We start from the raw sequence: 16,890 nt of genomic DNA, 5'->3' as shown, positions 1-16,890 counted from the left end.
CCCGAAGCAGCGGTGGCGGCAGCGGCGCCGCCGCCGCAGCTGCCGCCGCCGCCGCAGCTGCCGCCGCCGCCACGAGCATGTCGTCTGCTGGCGGCGCTCCTCCGCCATCGCCCCTGGGGACGCCGCTGCCGCCGCCGGGGGACAGATTGACCGGGTCAACGCCCACCGCTGCCTGCGTGTTGCCGCCGCCATCATCATTGCCGTACGTGTCTCCACCGTACTTGAATGGCGCTCAAACTGTACAGCAGCAGCCGTGCTGCGTCGGTCTGGCGCAAGTTGCGGCGCGGCCACCGGTTCGACCACCGGAGCGGACTGCTGGAAGGCCGCCGCCGCCGCTGCCGCCGCCGCCGTCGGCCCCCAAAAATGAGTTTCCGGCATGGACTCCCATCTCTCAAAATCGTCCCCTGGGATGCACTTGCCCTGCCTGCTGCCGTACATTATCGTTTGGGCCTTATTCCGACCCCTCCCAGGCCCCTCCTGCATCTGCGAGCCCATCGGTCTCCTCGCCGCCGCCGCCGCCGCCGCCGTCATCTCACCCTTCGCAACCGTACACATCTGCGCCATCACCGCACACGTCCCTCGGCAAGCCGTACGGCACAGGGGCGCCGATGGTGCCACGATGTACTCTGCCGTGCTGTAATCCATCGCTGACGGCCACGGCGGCGCCGCCGCCACCGCCAACCCCGCTGTCGCCGTCGCCGCCAGCTTGGACCTCGTCCCACTGCTCCCTGCCTTGTTGCGATCCTGCCGCAGCGGCGCGGCGTGGCTGGGAGGGTCCCAGACAGGGTGGCTCAGCTCCTAGCTCGTGTACGGCAGTACGGGAGTGCGCGTATGATCCCAATTGCAGTACTTCTTTGCGTTCTCCGGTGCTAGGCCCTCAGCCAGGACTGATGTTGCCGTCACCGCCGCAGCCGCCGCGAGGGCAAGGTGCGCGGCGCTCTCTTTCCTTCTCGCTCGGAGAAATCACCTCGACGGCACATGCGGGAGAGCCGCCGCGGCCGCCGCCGCCGCCGCCGCCGCAGCAGCAGCATTCGGTTTCGTCGTTCGCACGTGCGGCGCATTCCTCGTCCAGATGGAATCACACGCATCCACCACAGACCCAACTGTACGACGATATCCGGCTCCGTACACCACTGACGGAGAAGGTCCCGGCGCCGCCGCCATCATCCCGAAATGGTGCCCCAACTGAACCCAACCACCATCCCTACTACCCCCACAATCCCCATTATCTGCCTCATGGCAGCACAAGCATGTCGTACACGTACGGCAACCCTCCGTGCTGCATGCCACTGACCACTTGCAGCGGCGGCGGCAGCGGTGAACGCCGCTGCTCAGTGCCGCAGGCCATCAACGCTGCCGCCAGTACGGCGGCGGATGGGATGATGCCATCGTCATTGTCAATGCCGTCGTACGCGTCATCTGGGAGACCGGTCCTGGCACGCCAGATGTGTTGTCTGGCAGGTGCACCATGCGCCGCGGCGTCGCCGCCCCCGTCAGCGCCGGCGCCTTGGACTTCGTACGGACAGGCCCCCCTCCCCGCTTCCGTCGGAGAGTGCAGCGTCGGCGTCACAAGCCGATCACGGCCAGCGGCGGCGGACCCGGCGGTGGAGCCGGCAGGGGGCTCACGGTGCGGCATTTTTCAGCCGCAGCCGCCGCCAATGTCGTCGTCTGCAACGGCCATTTGTACTGCCTCCCCGGCAACGTCGCCGTCAGCTTTCCGTACGTGCTCGCAGCAGCAGCAGGAGCAGCAGCAGCAGTGCTTCCATCATTATCACCATCACCAAAGCCGCCAGCAACTCTTTCCACAACAACATCAACAGCAACGGCATGCGCCATGGCAACAGCATTACCAGCGCTAGCACCATTACCGTGAAGCCCCCACCAATAGTACGACAATTTGGACACCGCCGCCATCCCCGCCGTCGCCAACCTGCGATGGCTGTATGTAGCCTTTCTTCCGGGCCGCCCTGGACGAGATCGCGTGGCGAAGTACGACACCTAAACAAAACCATCACATCACGGAGTGCAGGGAAGATTTTGAAAGCGGGCGGGGGAGGCCCCGACTACACGAGAGGTCATGGCTCGTACGGCACGTGTGTTTTAATGATCTTCGCGGAGCCGCGATGAGGGAGATGCCGATGGCAAACGGTACACGAATAACTTCATACCAAAGCGGGCTCCGTAGTGTCGAGCGACGTGGTACAATCTTTCGATGAAACTGTAGAGTTAGCTTGAGAAATGTTCAAGTGGATGTCGATAATGGTGGACGCTTGGTGGCAAGGAAATAAGCGGTGGCGCTGTAGTGGCGAAGGGCACCTATGTCGCCACCGGGGATATGCCTGGAGGCCTTTCCTCCTCGCCTCCTGCTTCCTGCGAAGGAGATTGAAGACGAGTCGGATGCGTGTTTATTTCTCGGATGGGGTCGTAGATGTTTTCTGGGGTTTTGAAGTTCCTGAGGATGTTCCTAAGCTTTCGGGGGGGGTTGGGGGGGTGGGGGGGGGACGTGCTGCTCTTCCCTCCAGCAGCGGCCTGTGAAGAGACTGTGAAGAAGGGAAGGGAAGAGCGTGCCCCGCCTGCTTTTCTCTCCGGGTTTTCTCCTTAACTCTTTATTATATCATTATTTGTGCCGTGATCCTCTTTATTGTCCTCTTTGGGGTGGAGCCTGCGGGTTTCGTGTGACTTGCCGACACAGGGGCAACGTTATCCTGGCCTTGTGTTTCTTTTGATGCTCCGGATGATCTCCGGAGTCGTGCTCACGTGCCAAATATAAAATGAGGAAGAAGTGGAGGAGGAGGAGAAGAAGGTTTCGATGGACCGGTTATCTTCGCGAACAAACTGTGTTTGGGAGAGAGAGAGAGAGAGAGAGAGAGAGAGAGAGAATGGGGGGACCCGGACCGCAGGAGGTGGGGGAAGGGGGTGCGGGCCTTATTCAAATGCTCCTTTGCGCCGGTGCAGTGCGGTGGTGGCGATTACAGCGGTGAGGAGGCGGCGCTGAAGAGGATTTCACTTTCTGCGAAGACGAAAAGCAAGAGCAAGAGCAAGCACAAAGGAAGCGAAGGACGACGCGTGTGGTGGTTGTTTTTCTGTTAAAATCCGTTAGGTACGGCCGGCTTCCCACGGAGGCCATTTTCCGTTTTGGGTCCGTTTTGGGTCCTTTTCATTCGGAGTCCAAATGTTTTTTGGACTCCGTGTTTTTTTATCAATTACTCTGATCACCCTCCCTCCAGCCCCGCGGCTCCTTGTGTTGGTGGAGACCGCACTGCAGTGAGTGGGCCCCCTCGCTCTTCCAGGGACGCCGCAGGTGTTGGTTGGCGCAACGGCGGGATTCCTGTTTTAGGCGCAACGGCGGGATTCCGTACGGCAGCAGTTGGTGAATGAAGCTCATTGTGATGTGCCTACTAAAGGGCGCTGGGGGGGTTGGGGGGGGTCGTTTGGGGGTGTTGGGGGATGGCTGGCCCGGCCGCAGGGCCCGCGTGCTGTTGGACAAGGTTTTGGACAAGGTTTTGACAAAAAAAGAGACGAGGAAATTGGGAGATGATGATTCAATTTATCCATCACCATCATCATCAAGGGATGATGCCGTTGCACGACTGTGGAGTGGTAGAGGGAAGAAAGAGATTGCCTTGACTTAAAAGCCCCACCCTTAAAGCAGCCGCCTGATGCTTGGCTTGAAGCTCCTTTTTCCGTGGATGAGAAAGGCACAAAACGTTTTACGCGAGGTGAGCTTTTCTTTTTCGGGCTCTCTTTTATGTTTTTTCCGCTGGTAGTAGTACGGTACCAGAAAATAGCTGCGATCGTCTTGGGGTTACCTGAGAGCGCGCGCGCGCTTTTGCTGGTGCCCGTTGCTCTCTCGCTGTGTGGTGAAATGCTTGGCTTTCTTTCTAGACTGTGTATCGACCTTTTATGGCCTTTTAAGAGACGTGAGGCATAAAAGTGTGCGTTCAGAGCCAGCTGCAGAAAACGGTGTATTCCCAAGGTCACTGACGAGGGTGACGGCCCGCTACGGTAGGGGGCAGCCCCATGGTACGGCGTCACAACACACCCCGGATGGCAAAGGGAGCTGAATGAGAATGGTTTCGACTGATTTTTCTCCTGTTCAATGGGAGCCCACGTACGGCAATACGCCGACACAGGCGGACAGCTCGACTGGATCGTCCTTGTTGGATTAGGGTTTTATTGAATCATTGACTTCTTGGATTCTGAGGTTGAGGTTGAATGCGTCTTGGAGCGTTATCGGTTAGAAGGGGGAAATGGAAGGAAAAGGCTAGCAGAGGCAGTCTCTCTCTCTCTCTCTCTCTCTCTCTCTCTCTCTCTCTCTCTCTCTCTCTCTCTCACACACACACACACACACACACACACACACGCACGCACGCACACACACACACACACACACACACACACACACACACTCTCTTTCATGCGCGCGCGCGCACGACCACAGATACTCATCGGCTAATCAATCCATCATTAGAAATCAACAAGCCAATTATTATATCCTTTTTTTACTTTGGTTGGCTGCTTTATTGTTTTTCAGTGGGTTTTCGACTAGTGGGCACATGGTTTGGTTTTCAAGAATATTTGCCTTTTGCCGTACCTGGGCTCAACTGGGTGTCACACACCCAGCCGGCTTTTGCGGTACAGGCCTAGTCCGTACAAGATGTGGGGTATCCATGGCCATACTGTTTAGCCACATATGTGTGCGTGTGCGTGTGCGTGTTTTTTTCTTCTATAATAGGCCAACCCTAATATCATATCACGATATCCCAGGGCTGAACGAACCCTCGCCCTGACGCGGCGCATGTGTTGAATATGGTCATATGCGTGATGCTGCATGCGCGGGTGTACAGCTGCCGTACGGATATCAATCCGCGTCGTACACATTGCGTCGGGACGTCATGTGGGTCGACATACATACAGGAAAACGCATGTACAGCAGCTATGCGAACCGTTTGAGCGGAAGCGTGAGATTTGATGAGTTGCCTGTAGCTATCTGTCCAGCGTGTGGAAGGCCACTGTCTCCCTTATTACGCTTCTCTTTCCATCTCCTCCACCTCCTTTCTTGCGGAGGATGACCTCCGGTAGCGGTTCTTTCCACACCACGCCGATGTCGTCGTCGTCGTCGTCGTTGTCATCGTCTTGGGTCTCTGTGTGTTTGGGTGGTCACGTCGTTTTCCTTTAGGCAAAGGTCCTTCCATGTGCCTTATGTACGTACGTACGTATGTTATGTATGTATGTATGTCTTATCACGGGTGTGTCTTCAGGTACTCGGACAGCCGTCGGACTTCTTTGTAGACATTACCAACAACAGCAGTAGCTGTTGCAGCAGCAGTAACTGTTGCAGCAGCAGTAGCTGCAGCATTAGCTAACGATAGCAATGACGGCAGCAAGGATGGCGGCAAAACAAGGACGACGACAGCGCGCTACAGGATGCTACTCGGCACGCGGCTCCGACAGATCTTGGTACTAACCGAGGATTGGCGCCTCCAGCACACGACACATAGACAGGCCTTCAGGAAATCGCATTTTGGTTGGACGGATCTAAAGCCGATTGTTGCGCTTGTTTTTTCTCATTTCTTTTGCGTCGTGTGTCGATGACACCGCAGGAGGAAGGACCCAGCAGTGACTTGTACTCGTGGTGGAACCTGCCTGCAATCGCCCGCCCTCAAAGCTTGAGAGAGCGAGCGTGTGTGTGTCTGTGTATGTATGTACGTATTTGTGTTTGTCCATGCGTCATGGCATGCCAGCATAGCATCATTTCGCACGGCAAGGCAGACGAGCCGCGAGTGACGAGTGATGAGTATGTATGTATGTGCGAATATACATATACGCATGTTTTTCCTTACTTCTAGCGATGCGATGCTATTTCTATTGAAGACAATAACCGTCAGTCGGGGCTGAGGAAGCCGTAATGGGCGGAGGGTGTGTGTCGCTGTCAGGATGTCTCGGTCGACCCCGGGGCAGTCAAGCGCGGCAGCACCAGGATGCCTCTTGTGTGTGTGTTTTTGTGTGTTGTACAATTTTGCCGTACACCGCTTTCTGTGTTACCCGTACGATTTGAGTCATCCTGATTTAACGCGTGGCGGATGAATGCCGGCAGACGTTCTGAGACGACTCGGGGAGAGGGCGGGGAAGAGCGTCCTGGCTAGCTGGCTGGCTGGCTGACTGACTGGCTGGCTGCGCGCACCCTCTCCTCTCCGTTACGTTGTCGTTGGATGCCTCTCCTCTCTCCGCGTCCTGCTGCTCTACTGCCTCTTGGCTCGCTATTTACTTCTAGGTAACCACACTCACTAGGTGAACCAAACAAACGGTAGCCAGCCATGCAAGGGGCACTAGGCCGCGGCCACAGTCATCTTTTTTTCGCGCTAGGCGCGTTCTTGGTGGCTGATTGGTGCAAAGTGGGGTTTAGCGTTGTGTGTGTGTGTGTATGTGTGTGTGTATGTGTGTCGTGACATGGCGTGGCGTCGGCATGATGTGGCGAGCGGACAGGCGGGGTGTCATCATGTGTCGTCATCAGCATTGCATCATTGATGACGGGTGGTTACGTTTGTTTTATTGTGGGTTGAAGTGGTTGGCGGTTGGTAGTTGAATGAGGACAGGCAAGGTAGTTAAGAGTGGGAGGACACGAGCGGTTGGGACGAGATAGACGGGACGCTGCATCTGCCGGGGGGGGAGGGAGGTTGGGAAGGGATCTTCAGCCCCCCCCCTTCCCGGGGCGTGTGTGGGCTGCCCTCCCACCCTCCGCCTCCCTAGCAGCAGCTGCTTTCCGCACGAGCGACCCGCATCACGACGAGAAGAAGCGGCGGCGATGGCAGCTGTGTGCACTGCCGTCTGTTCTGCAGCACCCGCGCGGCTGTACAACAGCTTGTATATACTGCTGCTACTCTCCTCTGTTTCCTAAAGTTCTGCGGGTTGCTAGATAGCTCGCTTTGTGCGCCTCTCTCTGTGTGTGCGCCTCTACTACTTATAATTATGTTTTGAAAGAAATTTACATGGAAACCGACAAACACATTATGTTCATATGTTTTTGTTTAAAGAGTTGCAATGCGTGCGCACATACCCATGCCATGCCGTACATGCACCTAAACTAGCTTGAGAAATGGCCATCACCATGAGATGATGCAGTAGGTTGCCACGAGAGGTCGTCCACACTCACACGCGCGATGGGCTTCGATCTGGGTCCTTGCACTAATGCACGGTTCGATTATTCAAATACGTCATTTTCTTTAGTTATATTTAGTAACATCTAATTTGAAATGAGTGTAATGAAGCTAAAGCTCCGTCCGCCTTCCTGGGGAGTAGGCTGATTGTTAGTTGCAGTGTTCGTGTTATAATGGCGTCCTTCCGTCTCATTGTATAGACCGTAAATTAACTTACCTATGCTTGCGTGTGTGCGCATGTATGCACCGCCGCGGATGTATGTATGTACGTGTGTATGCGTGTATGTATGCGTGTACAAATGGTGCAATTGAGTAGAACCTAGTTAGGAGCACTTAGTTGCAACGGTTACGGGCGTTGTATTTTTGGACACTCCTTCCAAAACCCAGTCCTAATTTTTACATAACACAATTGTTTGGGCGTCGTGTCTCTAAAATGTTTTTATGTTACACACAAACTTGGATAGCAGGCTTCCAAGACGCGTGCCACCTGAAAGAGTCAGAGCTATCTCGGATTAAGCCGCGTAAAAGATAAAAGCGCATGTTTTTTTATTTAATGTGAAATGCGCCGCCAACAAGTTACCGGAGGGGCCCACAACGACACCACTACACAGCAGAAAGCAGGGCGTACACAACCCAGCAGGTTGTCAGGGAGATCCTTGTTACCCTCACGAACCCTTGTGTTTTAGGAAAGGGCATATGTTAATTTTGCTTGTCGCCCGGTATCGGTCGCACTTGCTGAATCGCAACCCAACGTGTGAGTAACCCGAAGGCCGAACCCCCAATTCCCAATCTTTGCAACCCTCTGGACACGGGGGCAGAAGAAAGAAGCTTCAAGTCGGCGTTTCCTTTATGCTATCTCGGTATCGCGGGTGGGCCTCCTCACCCGCGAAGTATGATGCAGCAGCTGTCGCGCAAGTAAACGCATACCCCAGCATCACTACCCCGTGTCGAAGGGGAGTGGCGGACGGCAGTGACAGTATTACAGTAATGTAGATCTGAAAACTTTGCGTTGCGCCGTAAAGATGACATGAGGTTCATGTCTATGCCCCATAACAGGGAACGTATAATGCAATAAGAGAGCCGTAGTCAATGCGGCCTTGAGCCTGTCGACAGCGCAAGGTGTCATAGCTGGGGTAGGGTAGCCGTTGGCACGTGACCTCCCTGGGCGTCCTCTGGTTGCGCCAATTTGGCTCGTGAAACGACCAGCCAAGCGCACGTATTACACAGGAGTTCAAGTGTCGGTTATTATGCCAGAAACGTTTGGCGGCGCAAATGTTGCCGATGGCGAAAAAAAGCTATGGTACCAGCCCGCCAAGGAAGGGCCAGGAGCAGAACCGCGTGTGTGTCATCCAAGAGACTGGCAATATAGCTAAAGCAGAATGATAGAGATTAGACTTGAGAAGCGCAGTGGACAGCAACGTCGATGGCTCGATGCCCATCATTCGCGAGTGCCCGACGAAAACGCCAGCAAAGCAAGACCTTCCATGTGGCTACGTGCATAAGGATAGAGGACGTCTTGAAGGAGCCCCGCTGAGGAAGGCCATTCACGGACGGAGGGCCACGTTGAATTCCCGAGCTTGCATACTCGAATTGCAACTTTCCCTCCGTTTGAGTTGTCAGTTAATAAGTCCTGTATCACGTATGACTCCTCTTTTACCGCAACGCATTGTAGAAACGCGTTGGTACCGTGCGGCTAAGCCTGTCGTTGCTTAGGTTTAAAGGATTTATAATAACACAGACCCTTAAGATACCGATACTCATTGTCCAAAACATACGACAAGCCGATATCGGCGATTGGCTCTGGCAGCCGTAGATGTGACCTTCAAACTGCAGACTTGGACGAGTTTACGGTCTCGTCTCACTCATTTGTGCACGCTTTTCCGGCTCCCATTCCAAATGCGCCGGTAGCTTGGTGTAAGATGTGGGATACTCTTAGGTTTTACTATTCGACCCACGGTCCTCTTGGAGCATGGACCCCCGCCATCGTCCTCTTGCTGAATATTTTAGGCATAGCGCTCGCTTTGGCAGTGACAAAATTCATTGGCCTGTATTTTGCCCCAAGTTATGATTTAAGAAAGATTCCGACACCACCTGTCGGGGACGCCATCCTGGGTCATGTCAAATTTTTGCTGCGCCCCGACTATCATCGGGTGATCCTGGCATGGACTCGAAAGTATGGTAAAATCTTTCGGCTGCGGTAGGTCCACCGGCGGTAAGCGACAATGTTTACTCCTCTCTCGCTCCCGATATCCAGAAACCCCCAGCCCCGCGAAGAGGTGAAACAAGCCTAACAGCCGATCTCACCTTCCACGGCTTCACGCCCACCGCACCCGTGAAAAACCCACATGTCCCTCCGCGACCCCTTAACCCCTCCACCCTGATCCCCGGCCAAAACAGCATTCTGACCCAATGGACGGTCGTCATCACCGATCCTGCAGCCGCGGCCCAGGTCCTAGCAGTTGTACCGGGCCGTACACACAACTACACCCTCGTAGATGAGGTAAGGGGTCGGGTGGGGTGGGGTGGGGTGAGGGGTTTTTGGCGATCTGTTCTCGGAAATATGTCGGGTAAAGTCATTCGGAAAAACTGTTTTATTTGGAGGCAAGTTGTACGTGTGTGATCGACTATATTCCTAACCGTCCGCTACCTTAGCTCGATCTCAGCGAATGCACCCCTCCCTTTTCCCTCCACGCCGCCTCTACACCCGTCCCCTGTTGTTTCCCCCCGGCGCCGACGTACGGCACCGGGTTACATACCGTACGGCACTACATCGTACCCGCCTGTAGGTGCTGGGTGGCCCGGGGAAGATCAGGTGGGTGGCGAGGGGGCGCGTGAAAGGTTTGTGTGTATGTATGTATCGATTGTGGAAGTGGAGGTGGAGCCCCTCCCCCCCACCCGCCCCTCTGCCCGTCCTGATAACCCACAGCATGTTCGGCACGCGGGATGAGGCCCATTGGCGGAATGTACGGAAAGCTACAGCCCCTGCCTTCTCCATGGCTAATGTTAGGTGAGGTGCAGGTTTCCGAACTGGTGCGGGAGTTCACATGGGGCACGGGGAGGGGGCTTAAGGCCGAGAGGGAGGGGGCGGGCGAAAAGTCAAAAAGGGATGAGGGGCCGGGCGGGTGATGGTGTATGTACGGAAGTATTGCATGGCTCTATGTACGGAAAGCCTTTGCGGCATTTATATTTGCAGTTCTTCTGTATGTTGGTGCCTCTGTTGCCAGGTTTGGGTGTTTTATGTCCCCGTAATGGACCTGAACGGCAACTGATTTAATTGCACACACATACATACATACATACATACACACGTACACAGGGGCACGTATCTCTCCTTTTCCTTCTCGCGGCTCAGACCATGAAAACACAGCCACGTATTTCTTACCTGGATGGGGGGTGGGGGTGGGGGGGCAATACCCCGCAGGCGTTACTTTGGCGGTGTACTGAGCGCTTCAGGCGAGCTGTTGGAATCCCTGGAACTCGATCAGCTCGATGCGGGTTACGTAGATGCGGAGCCGTACCTGCAGAGGATGATGTTGCGAGCCACCCTGGAGGGGCTGTTCGAGGTGAGTGAGTGAGGTTGCGTGCCGACGTGTATGTGTATGTGACGCGCGTGTGCCTGTGTTGATTATTTCCCCCACCACCACCACCACCACCCCGGGGTCTTGCCCTGGCAGCAGCTTCACTCGTTTGTGGTTCGTCTTTCCCCCTCTCCCCCCCCCCCCCCGTCCCGAACAAGTCATGTGTCGAGCGCATCACGTGGTGCTGATACGTGTCGTGGGTTTCCGGCTGCCCTGTCGCCGTAGGGAAAGGACATACATACACACACATGCACGCACACACACATACATACATACACACACACGCACACATACATACATACACACACACGCACACGCACACACACGCACACACGCACAAATACACATTTGGGCTTACTTAACTTATCCTGTATTGTTTTATGTGTAATTGTTTACATATGTTGTTACAGGGTGGTATAGCTTCACCAGCAGCCCCCTTTCCCTTGGAGGCAGTTCCCTGCTCTCCCCTGCGAGAGTGGTTTCCCACCCTAATCCGTTCAACCCATCCGACTTCAAAACGTAATCGTTGGGTTCAGCAACTCACCACCAGCATCCAACCAAACCTGGCGGATCAACGGCGCCTCAACTTAGTTCCTGGTCAGCTCGCAAGTTGATATTATCACGTCCTACACCGTCCATAAGATGGGGGGCCACCTCCCAATTCAACACTCCTCAAACACCCGAGGAGCCGGCAGGCGGATACATATGTAGTGTAAACATGTAACAAACAATACACAGACATTGTCCAGTGTAATTTCACTTGATCCGATCACTTGTTCTTAGATTGTTATCATGGTTATCATGGTTTTCAGGTGTACTGAGTCCCGACACCACCTAAACTACCATCCCCACCAGTAAACCACAAAACCCTGAAGCGCATTCTGCCTACCACCACGGAACGGAAAAAAGGCCTGGTGGTGTGGCGGCGGCTTTTTTGATACAGAAGTTTGCATGTATACCCCCCCTTCCCCCTGTTCCCCGGGGGTTTGCAGCTTTGGACGTCGGTTTATTTGATCTTTGCTTCGTCGTCCTCCTTCGTTACCCTCCACGTGGTTTCCCCCCCCCAACCCCCCAACCCCCCACCCCTTGGGCCCATTGGGGCGGTCTCCCCCCGCGGCTCGGGGGGGGCCCCCACGGCTGCAGGTTCCTGACGCGCGCGCTCTCCCCGGCTTTGATTTGCTCGTCCCACGCATTCTGTTGCTGATGGCGGAAGCCAACCGTCAGATCGTTGATCCGTTGTGGGCCTTATGGTACCGTACACCGCTTGCACCGCTGCTGTCCAAGGTAGACGGGGTGTTATTGTGTGTGTATGTATGTATGTATGTATGTATGTATGCATGTATGATGTGTGAAACAGGGGGGTGTATCTTCGCCCGTGGCAGCTACCCTGCGAAACCCTGCCTTCCCCGGTATTTCGGGGCACCCTCACCTAGTCGCCCTAGTCAACTACTGGGTGGATCGCTCAGGTTCCGCACCCACCACCGGCATCCAACGGAATCTGCCGGGTCGACAGCCATTCCTGGTCGGCTCGCGTGGTCACCACCGTCCATCAGCTAGGGTCACTTTACCTTCCACCACCGGAAGGTACTTCGACTCTTACAGGTCTCGATCCCGGGATCTCCCGGGGGCAATGGTCGTGCCTTACCAGTAGTGCCTAACCTAGTATGTATGTATGTATGTATGTATGTATGTATGTATGTATGTATGTATGTATGTATGTATGTATGTATGTATGTATGTGTATGTGGGTTTGAGGAAGGTTACGAGCACATGTAGGCGAGATTAGTTTTCTTCCCGTACGGCGGTTGGGGGATGACTTTTGGATTAGAGTTGTGTGTATATCTTTCTCTTGGGGCCCCTCCCATCCCCACCCCCACCCCCACCCGCCCCCATTCATTTCACCCCAGCATGTGTCTGAGTGCCGTGCGGCAGTACGGGAGGTTAGGGCTTTCCACACCGCCACTGCTGCTAGACTACTGGACAGGTGGGGGGGCCAGAGGTGGGGGGGAAGGAGGGGGAGAGGTCTGTACCAGGTCTTGGAGGCGGCGGGGGGGAAGGGGTTTGTGAAGAAGGGGGGGTTACGGGAGGGAGGGACTGCGGGGGTAAGGATTAGGGTTTTAAGAGTTTGGATGGCCGCTGGCCCGGAGCCTCGGTTACGATGACCCGCCCTTTTCCCCTCCTTTCCAAAACACACAACCCCCCACATGAACGCGGAGACACACATTCAAAAAACACATTAAGTCGCGCCCACCCGCTTCACGCTCCTCTTACACCCAGCTCCACTCACTCCACCACCCCTCCTGCCCCGGAGCCCCCAGGCCCGACCCCCCCTCAGACAACACACTGCTGTGGGCGTGTCTTCACCGACTTCGCCACCACATCACCGGCGCCCGCCTCACCCCTACACAGCTACATCCCGAGGGTGAGGGGAAGGGGGTGGGACGGGGGGGAGGGTGAGGGGGGGGGAGGGTGAGGGGAAGGGGGGGGGAGGGTGAGGGGAAAGGGGGGGGAGGGGAGGGGAAAGGGGGGGGGAATGGGAGGGGAAGGGATGGGAAAGGGGTGAGTGGAGCTGGCGTGTAAGAGGAGGGTGAAGCGGGTGGGCACGATTTAAATGTGTGTGTCCGTGCACATACACACATACACACGCACACCGACATAAATTCAAATCTCGGCGTTTCGTTTCTTTCGCACATGCCCCGCCAAACCCCCGAATCCCCTTTCCCCCTCCTTCGTCATGCCGTACAGTGGGTATGTACACCACGGCAGGGTTCGACACCACCGCTTCAACCGTGGGTTGGTGCCTGTGAGTGAGGGGGGAGGGGCTTGGGTTTTGGGTTTTGGTCAGGGGCCTGGGTTTTGGTGAGGTCTCTTCTCCCCCTCGCCGGGGGCAGGTACGGCAGGCTAATACGGCAATCTCTTTTTCAAAGGAGTTGTGCGGGAGTGGGTGGGAAGGGTTTCGGCTAGCTAGCTTGGGGGGTTGGGGGGGTTGGGGGGGGAGAAGGAGGAGGGGAGAGGAGGGAAGAGGAGGGGCTCGATTTGACATCGTGCCCATGGTCTCGGGATCAGTCGCGTTGGGTTCCTAAAGCGGGCGTTGATGTCGTCAGGTGTTTCGGTTTGTTTTGGTTAATCTGCTACTGCGCCATTTATTCCTACTTTTAATATAGCTGCAATTTCTGATTTATTTTTTTCCCTGTTCGCCCCATCCCTCCTTAAACCCCTCCCCCTCAAACCCCACTGCCCACCCCACCCCCCTTCTTTTCCCTCCTCTCCCCTCCTCCCGGCCATCCTCTCTCCACGTAAATGCCCTGGCCCCGAAAACAAATACACATACAAACACACACGTTTCTGCAGCTACGCGGCCGCACTTCACCCCGATCAGCAGCAGAAGGTGGCGGACGAGCTGCAGCAAGCGTGTGTGTTTGGTAACGGCGCGGTGGTTGTACAGGGGGAGGGTGAAGAAGGGGGTGCCGCTGCCGGCGGCAGTCCCCGACCCGGGATACGGCAGTTTCGGTTGGACCCAACGGTATGCCCCAGTCCTGAGGACCTTGTCAAGTTGCCGTACCTAACTGCCTTCGTCAACGAGGCAATGCGGCTGTACCCCACTACGGCGGTGGCGGCGGAGAGGTGTGTGTATGTGTATGTGGGGGGAAGGGGGGAGAGGAGGGGGGCCTGGGACGGACACTAACAACACAAACGCCCACACTCCCCGCAGATGCTGTACTGCACAACACACGTACGCACACGCGCGTGCACGACCCCCCACCCCATCCGTACAGGGTGAGCCCCGATCGCCCCGTCGCTGTGGGGCCCTTCACACTGCCCCCCGGCGTGGTGCTGTGGCCGCTGGTGTACGGCATACACATGTCGGACGCAAACTGGGACGAGCCGGAGGCGTTCAGGTTGGTGCCGTACCCCGTACAAGCCGTACTGGGTCCCGATTCCTTGGGCTGCTTGGGAGCGGACTATTGAATTGGACGGCTCTCCTCCTCCGACTCCCTCGTCCCCCCAGGCTCCCCGCCCTCCAGTGCGCCTCCCCATCCCCCTCCGCAGTTTGCTTTTGGGGTTGTGCATTACCACCACAGCCCCCCCTTCGCACTCCTCCCCCTCCCCTCCCCTCCCCTTCACCCTCCCCTCCCCTCCCCTCCCTTTCACCCTCACCCTCGCCCACCTCTGGTCGATGCTGGCATTCAGAATGGAACGCTGGTTGGAGGACCCCCGTTGCGCATTTGCGCGGGGGGAGAGTGCCACAGCCAATACCAATACCGTTACCGTTACTACCGCCACCACTACCAGCCGTACTAACACGCGACCAAGGGGCAGCCAGCAGCAGCAGCGGCAGCAGCAGCAGCAGACGGGGGACCCCCAGGCCGCGGGTGGTGGAGGAGTCTCTGCCGTTCAAGGGGGGCCGGGGGCTTCCGGCGCCCCTCGGCGCTTTTTGCCCTTTGCGGATGGACCCAAGAATTGCGTGGGCCAGGTGTGTGTATGTATGTGTGTATGTATGTATGTGTGCACGTATGTATGTATGTCGGGTAAGGTATGTATGTATGTATGTATGTATGTATGTCGGGTGAGGTATGTATGTATGTGGGGTGCGGTATGCGTGTGTGTATGCTTGTGTGGTTTTTAAGGCCCTTGGCATCGTCCGCTTGGAGCTGGGGGGTTGAACCCGGGGGAGCGAGATCTCCCCTTTCCCCGCCTCCGCAGTTCACTTCCCATTGTCTCGCATGTGATTTCCCCCCTCCACTCCCCCCCCAACACACACATACACAGTGCCCGGGGGCTACCTTCCCCTTGGACCTCCTTTCCGTACAGCGGGGCCAGCCAACTCCCCGCATTACAACCCATGACATCCCAAAGCGGGGGCTCAGTCCCCTGCTGGCTGGACAGCAACAGTACGCCAGAGTACACCACTTCACCAAAACAAACAAACAAACAAACAACGAACAAAACGGCCAACTAACCGGGCACGGATTCCACCCCTCGTAACGAAACTGCAACCCAATTCCATCAGACACTGATACTGATCACCAAACAATAACCTTCCAAACCCGCACTAAATTAAATTCCCCCCCTCTTCCCCCTCTTCCTCCACCCCACCCCGCAAACACACTCATCCACATCCAAACACACACGAACATGCCGATCTCCAGAACTTCGGCCTGGTAGTGGTTCGTGCCGTCTTGGCGTTGCTGCTCAGTCGCTACCGAGTTGCCCTCCACGGGGATATGGGCCTGGAGCGGCCGGAGCTGCCGCTGCAGTCGCCCTCTCCCTCGCAGACCCTGGGGACGGAGGCGGCGAAGATGGAGGGGATGGAGGAGGAGGAGGAGGGCGGGGAGGAGGGCGGGTGGGAGACGGACGTCCTGGACGAGGGGGCGGAAGCAGCTGCGGCTGAGTTTGACGAGGGTGGAAATGGCGGGTGTGGCAGCTCCCCCAAAACCCGCCCCCAGCAGCAGCAGCAGCATCTGCAGCAGCTCCTCGCCGAGCACACCGCCCGTCTAACCAGGGTGGCTGTGGTGACGAAGCTGTCCAAGTTGCGGCTGGTGATGACTCCCCGGGACTGAATGCCGATGGGGGCATTGGGCTAGACGGACTGGAGGGGGATGGGGGAGAGGGGAGAGGAGTTTGGACTGGGGGCAGCCGGTAATGCGGGGAAGAGGAAGGAGAGACACGGAGCTGTATGGTACGCGGTGTTGCGTGGGTGAGGAGGGGAGGTACGTGGGTGAGGAGGGGAGGTACGTGGGTGAGGAGGGGAGGTACGTGGGTGAGGAGGGGAGGTACGTGGGTGAGGAGGGGAGGTACGTGGGTGAAGAGGGGAGGTACGTGGGTGAGGAGGGGAGGTACGTGGGTGAGGAGGGGAGGTACGTGGGTGAGGAGGGGAGGTACGTGGGTGAGGAGGGGAGGTACGTGGGTGAGGAGGGGAGGTACGTGGGTGAGGAGGGGAGGTACGTGGGTGAGGAGGGGAGGTACGTGGGTGAAGAGGGGAGGTACGTGGGTGAGGAGGGGAGGTACGTGGGAGACATTTATGGGAAGAAGGTGTGAGAGGGGTGGTTGGTTGGTTGGGCTGGGACTGGATCGGGGGGGGGTCCAGTGGCTTTCTTTTATTTGTTTTCTTTTTTTCCGTCTGTTCGCCGCAGCCCGATCGGGTCTTTCCTAAC

The 16,890-nt window shown here is 56.6% G+C and overlaps 1 protein-coding gene across 1 annotated transcript in view; it reads left to right on the top strand.

Moving 5' to 3' along the window:
* VOLCADRAFT_118116 (uncharacterized protein) overlaps positions 1 to 16,296 on the top strand; it is a gene marked incomplete at both ends in the record, with an annotated part of 20,654 nt that extends 4,358 nt beyond the window's left edge. Inside the window, 14 exons of the mRNA XM_002952656.1 lie at positions 246 to 927; positions 1,344 to 1,719; positions 9,555 to 9,657; positions 9,944 to 9,969; positions 10,084 to 10,164; positions 10,579 to 10,720; positions 11,879 to 12,019; positions 12,643 to 12,719; positions 13,054 to 13,157; positions 13,481 to 13,538; positions 14,087 to 14,359; positions 14,512 to 14,634; positions 14,927 to 15,209; positions 15,886 to 16,296. Coding sequence (XP_002952702.1) covers positions 246 to 927; positions 1,344 to 1,719; positions 9,555 to 9,657; positions 9,944 to 9,969; positions 10,084 to 10,164; positions 10,579 to 10,720; positions 11,879 to 12,019; positions 12,643 to 12,719; positions 13,054 to 13,157; positions 13,481 to 13,538; positions 14,087 to 14,359; positions 14,512 to 14,634; positions 14,927 to 15,209; positions 15,886 to 16,296 — 2,880 coding nt within the window. The remainder of the gene's footprint in view (positions 1 to 245; positions 928 to 1,343; positions 1,720 to 9,554; positions 9,658 to 9,943; positions 9,970 to 10,083; positions 10,165 to 10,578; positions 10,721 to 11,878; positions 12,020 to 12,642; positions 12,720 to 13,053; positions 13,158 to 13,480; positions 13,539 to 14,086; positions 14,360 to 14,511; positions 14,635 to 14,926; positions 15,210 to 15,885) is intronic.
* Between the last annotated feature and the right edge of the window lie 594 nt (positions 16,297 to 16,890).

Source organism: Volvox carteri (assembly GCF_000143455.1).
Source record: "Volvox carteri f. nagariensis unplaced genomic scaffold VOLCAscaffold_31, whole genome shotgun sequence".
NCBI classification, from domain to species: Eukaryota; Viridiplantae; Chlorophyta; class Chlorophyceae; order Chlamydomonadales; family Volvocaceae; genus Volvox; species Volvox carteri.
Note: the sequence above shows the minus strand (reverse complement) of the source record. Positions and strands in the feature narration are given on the sequence as shown.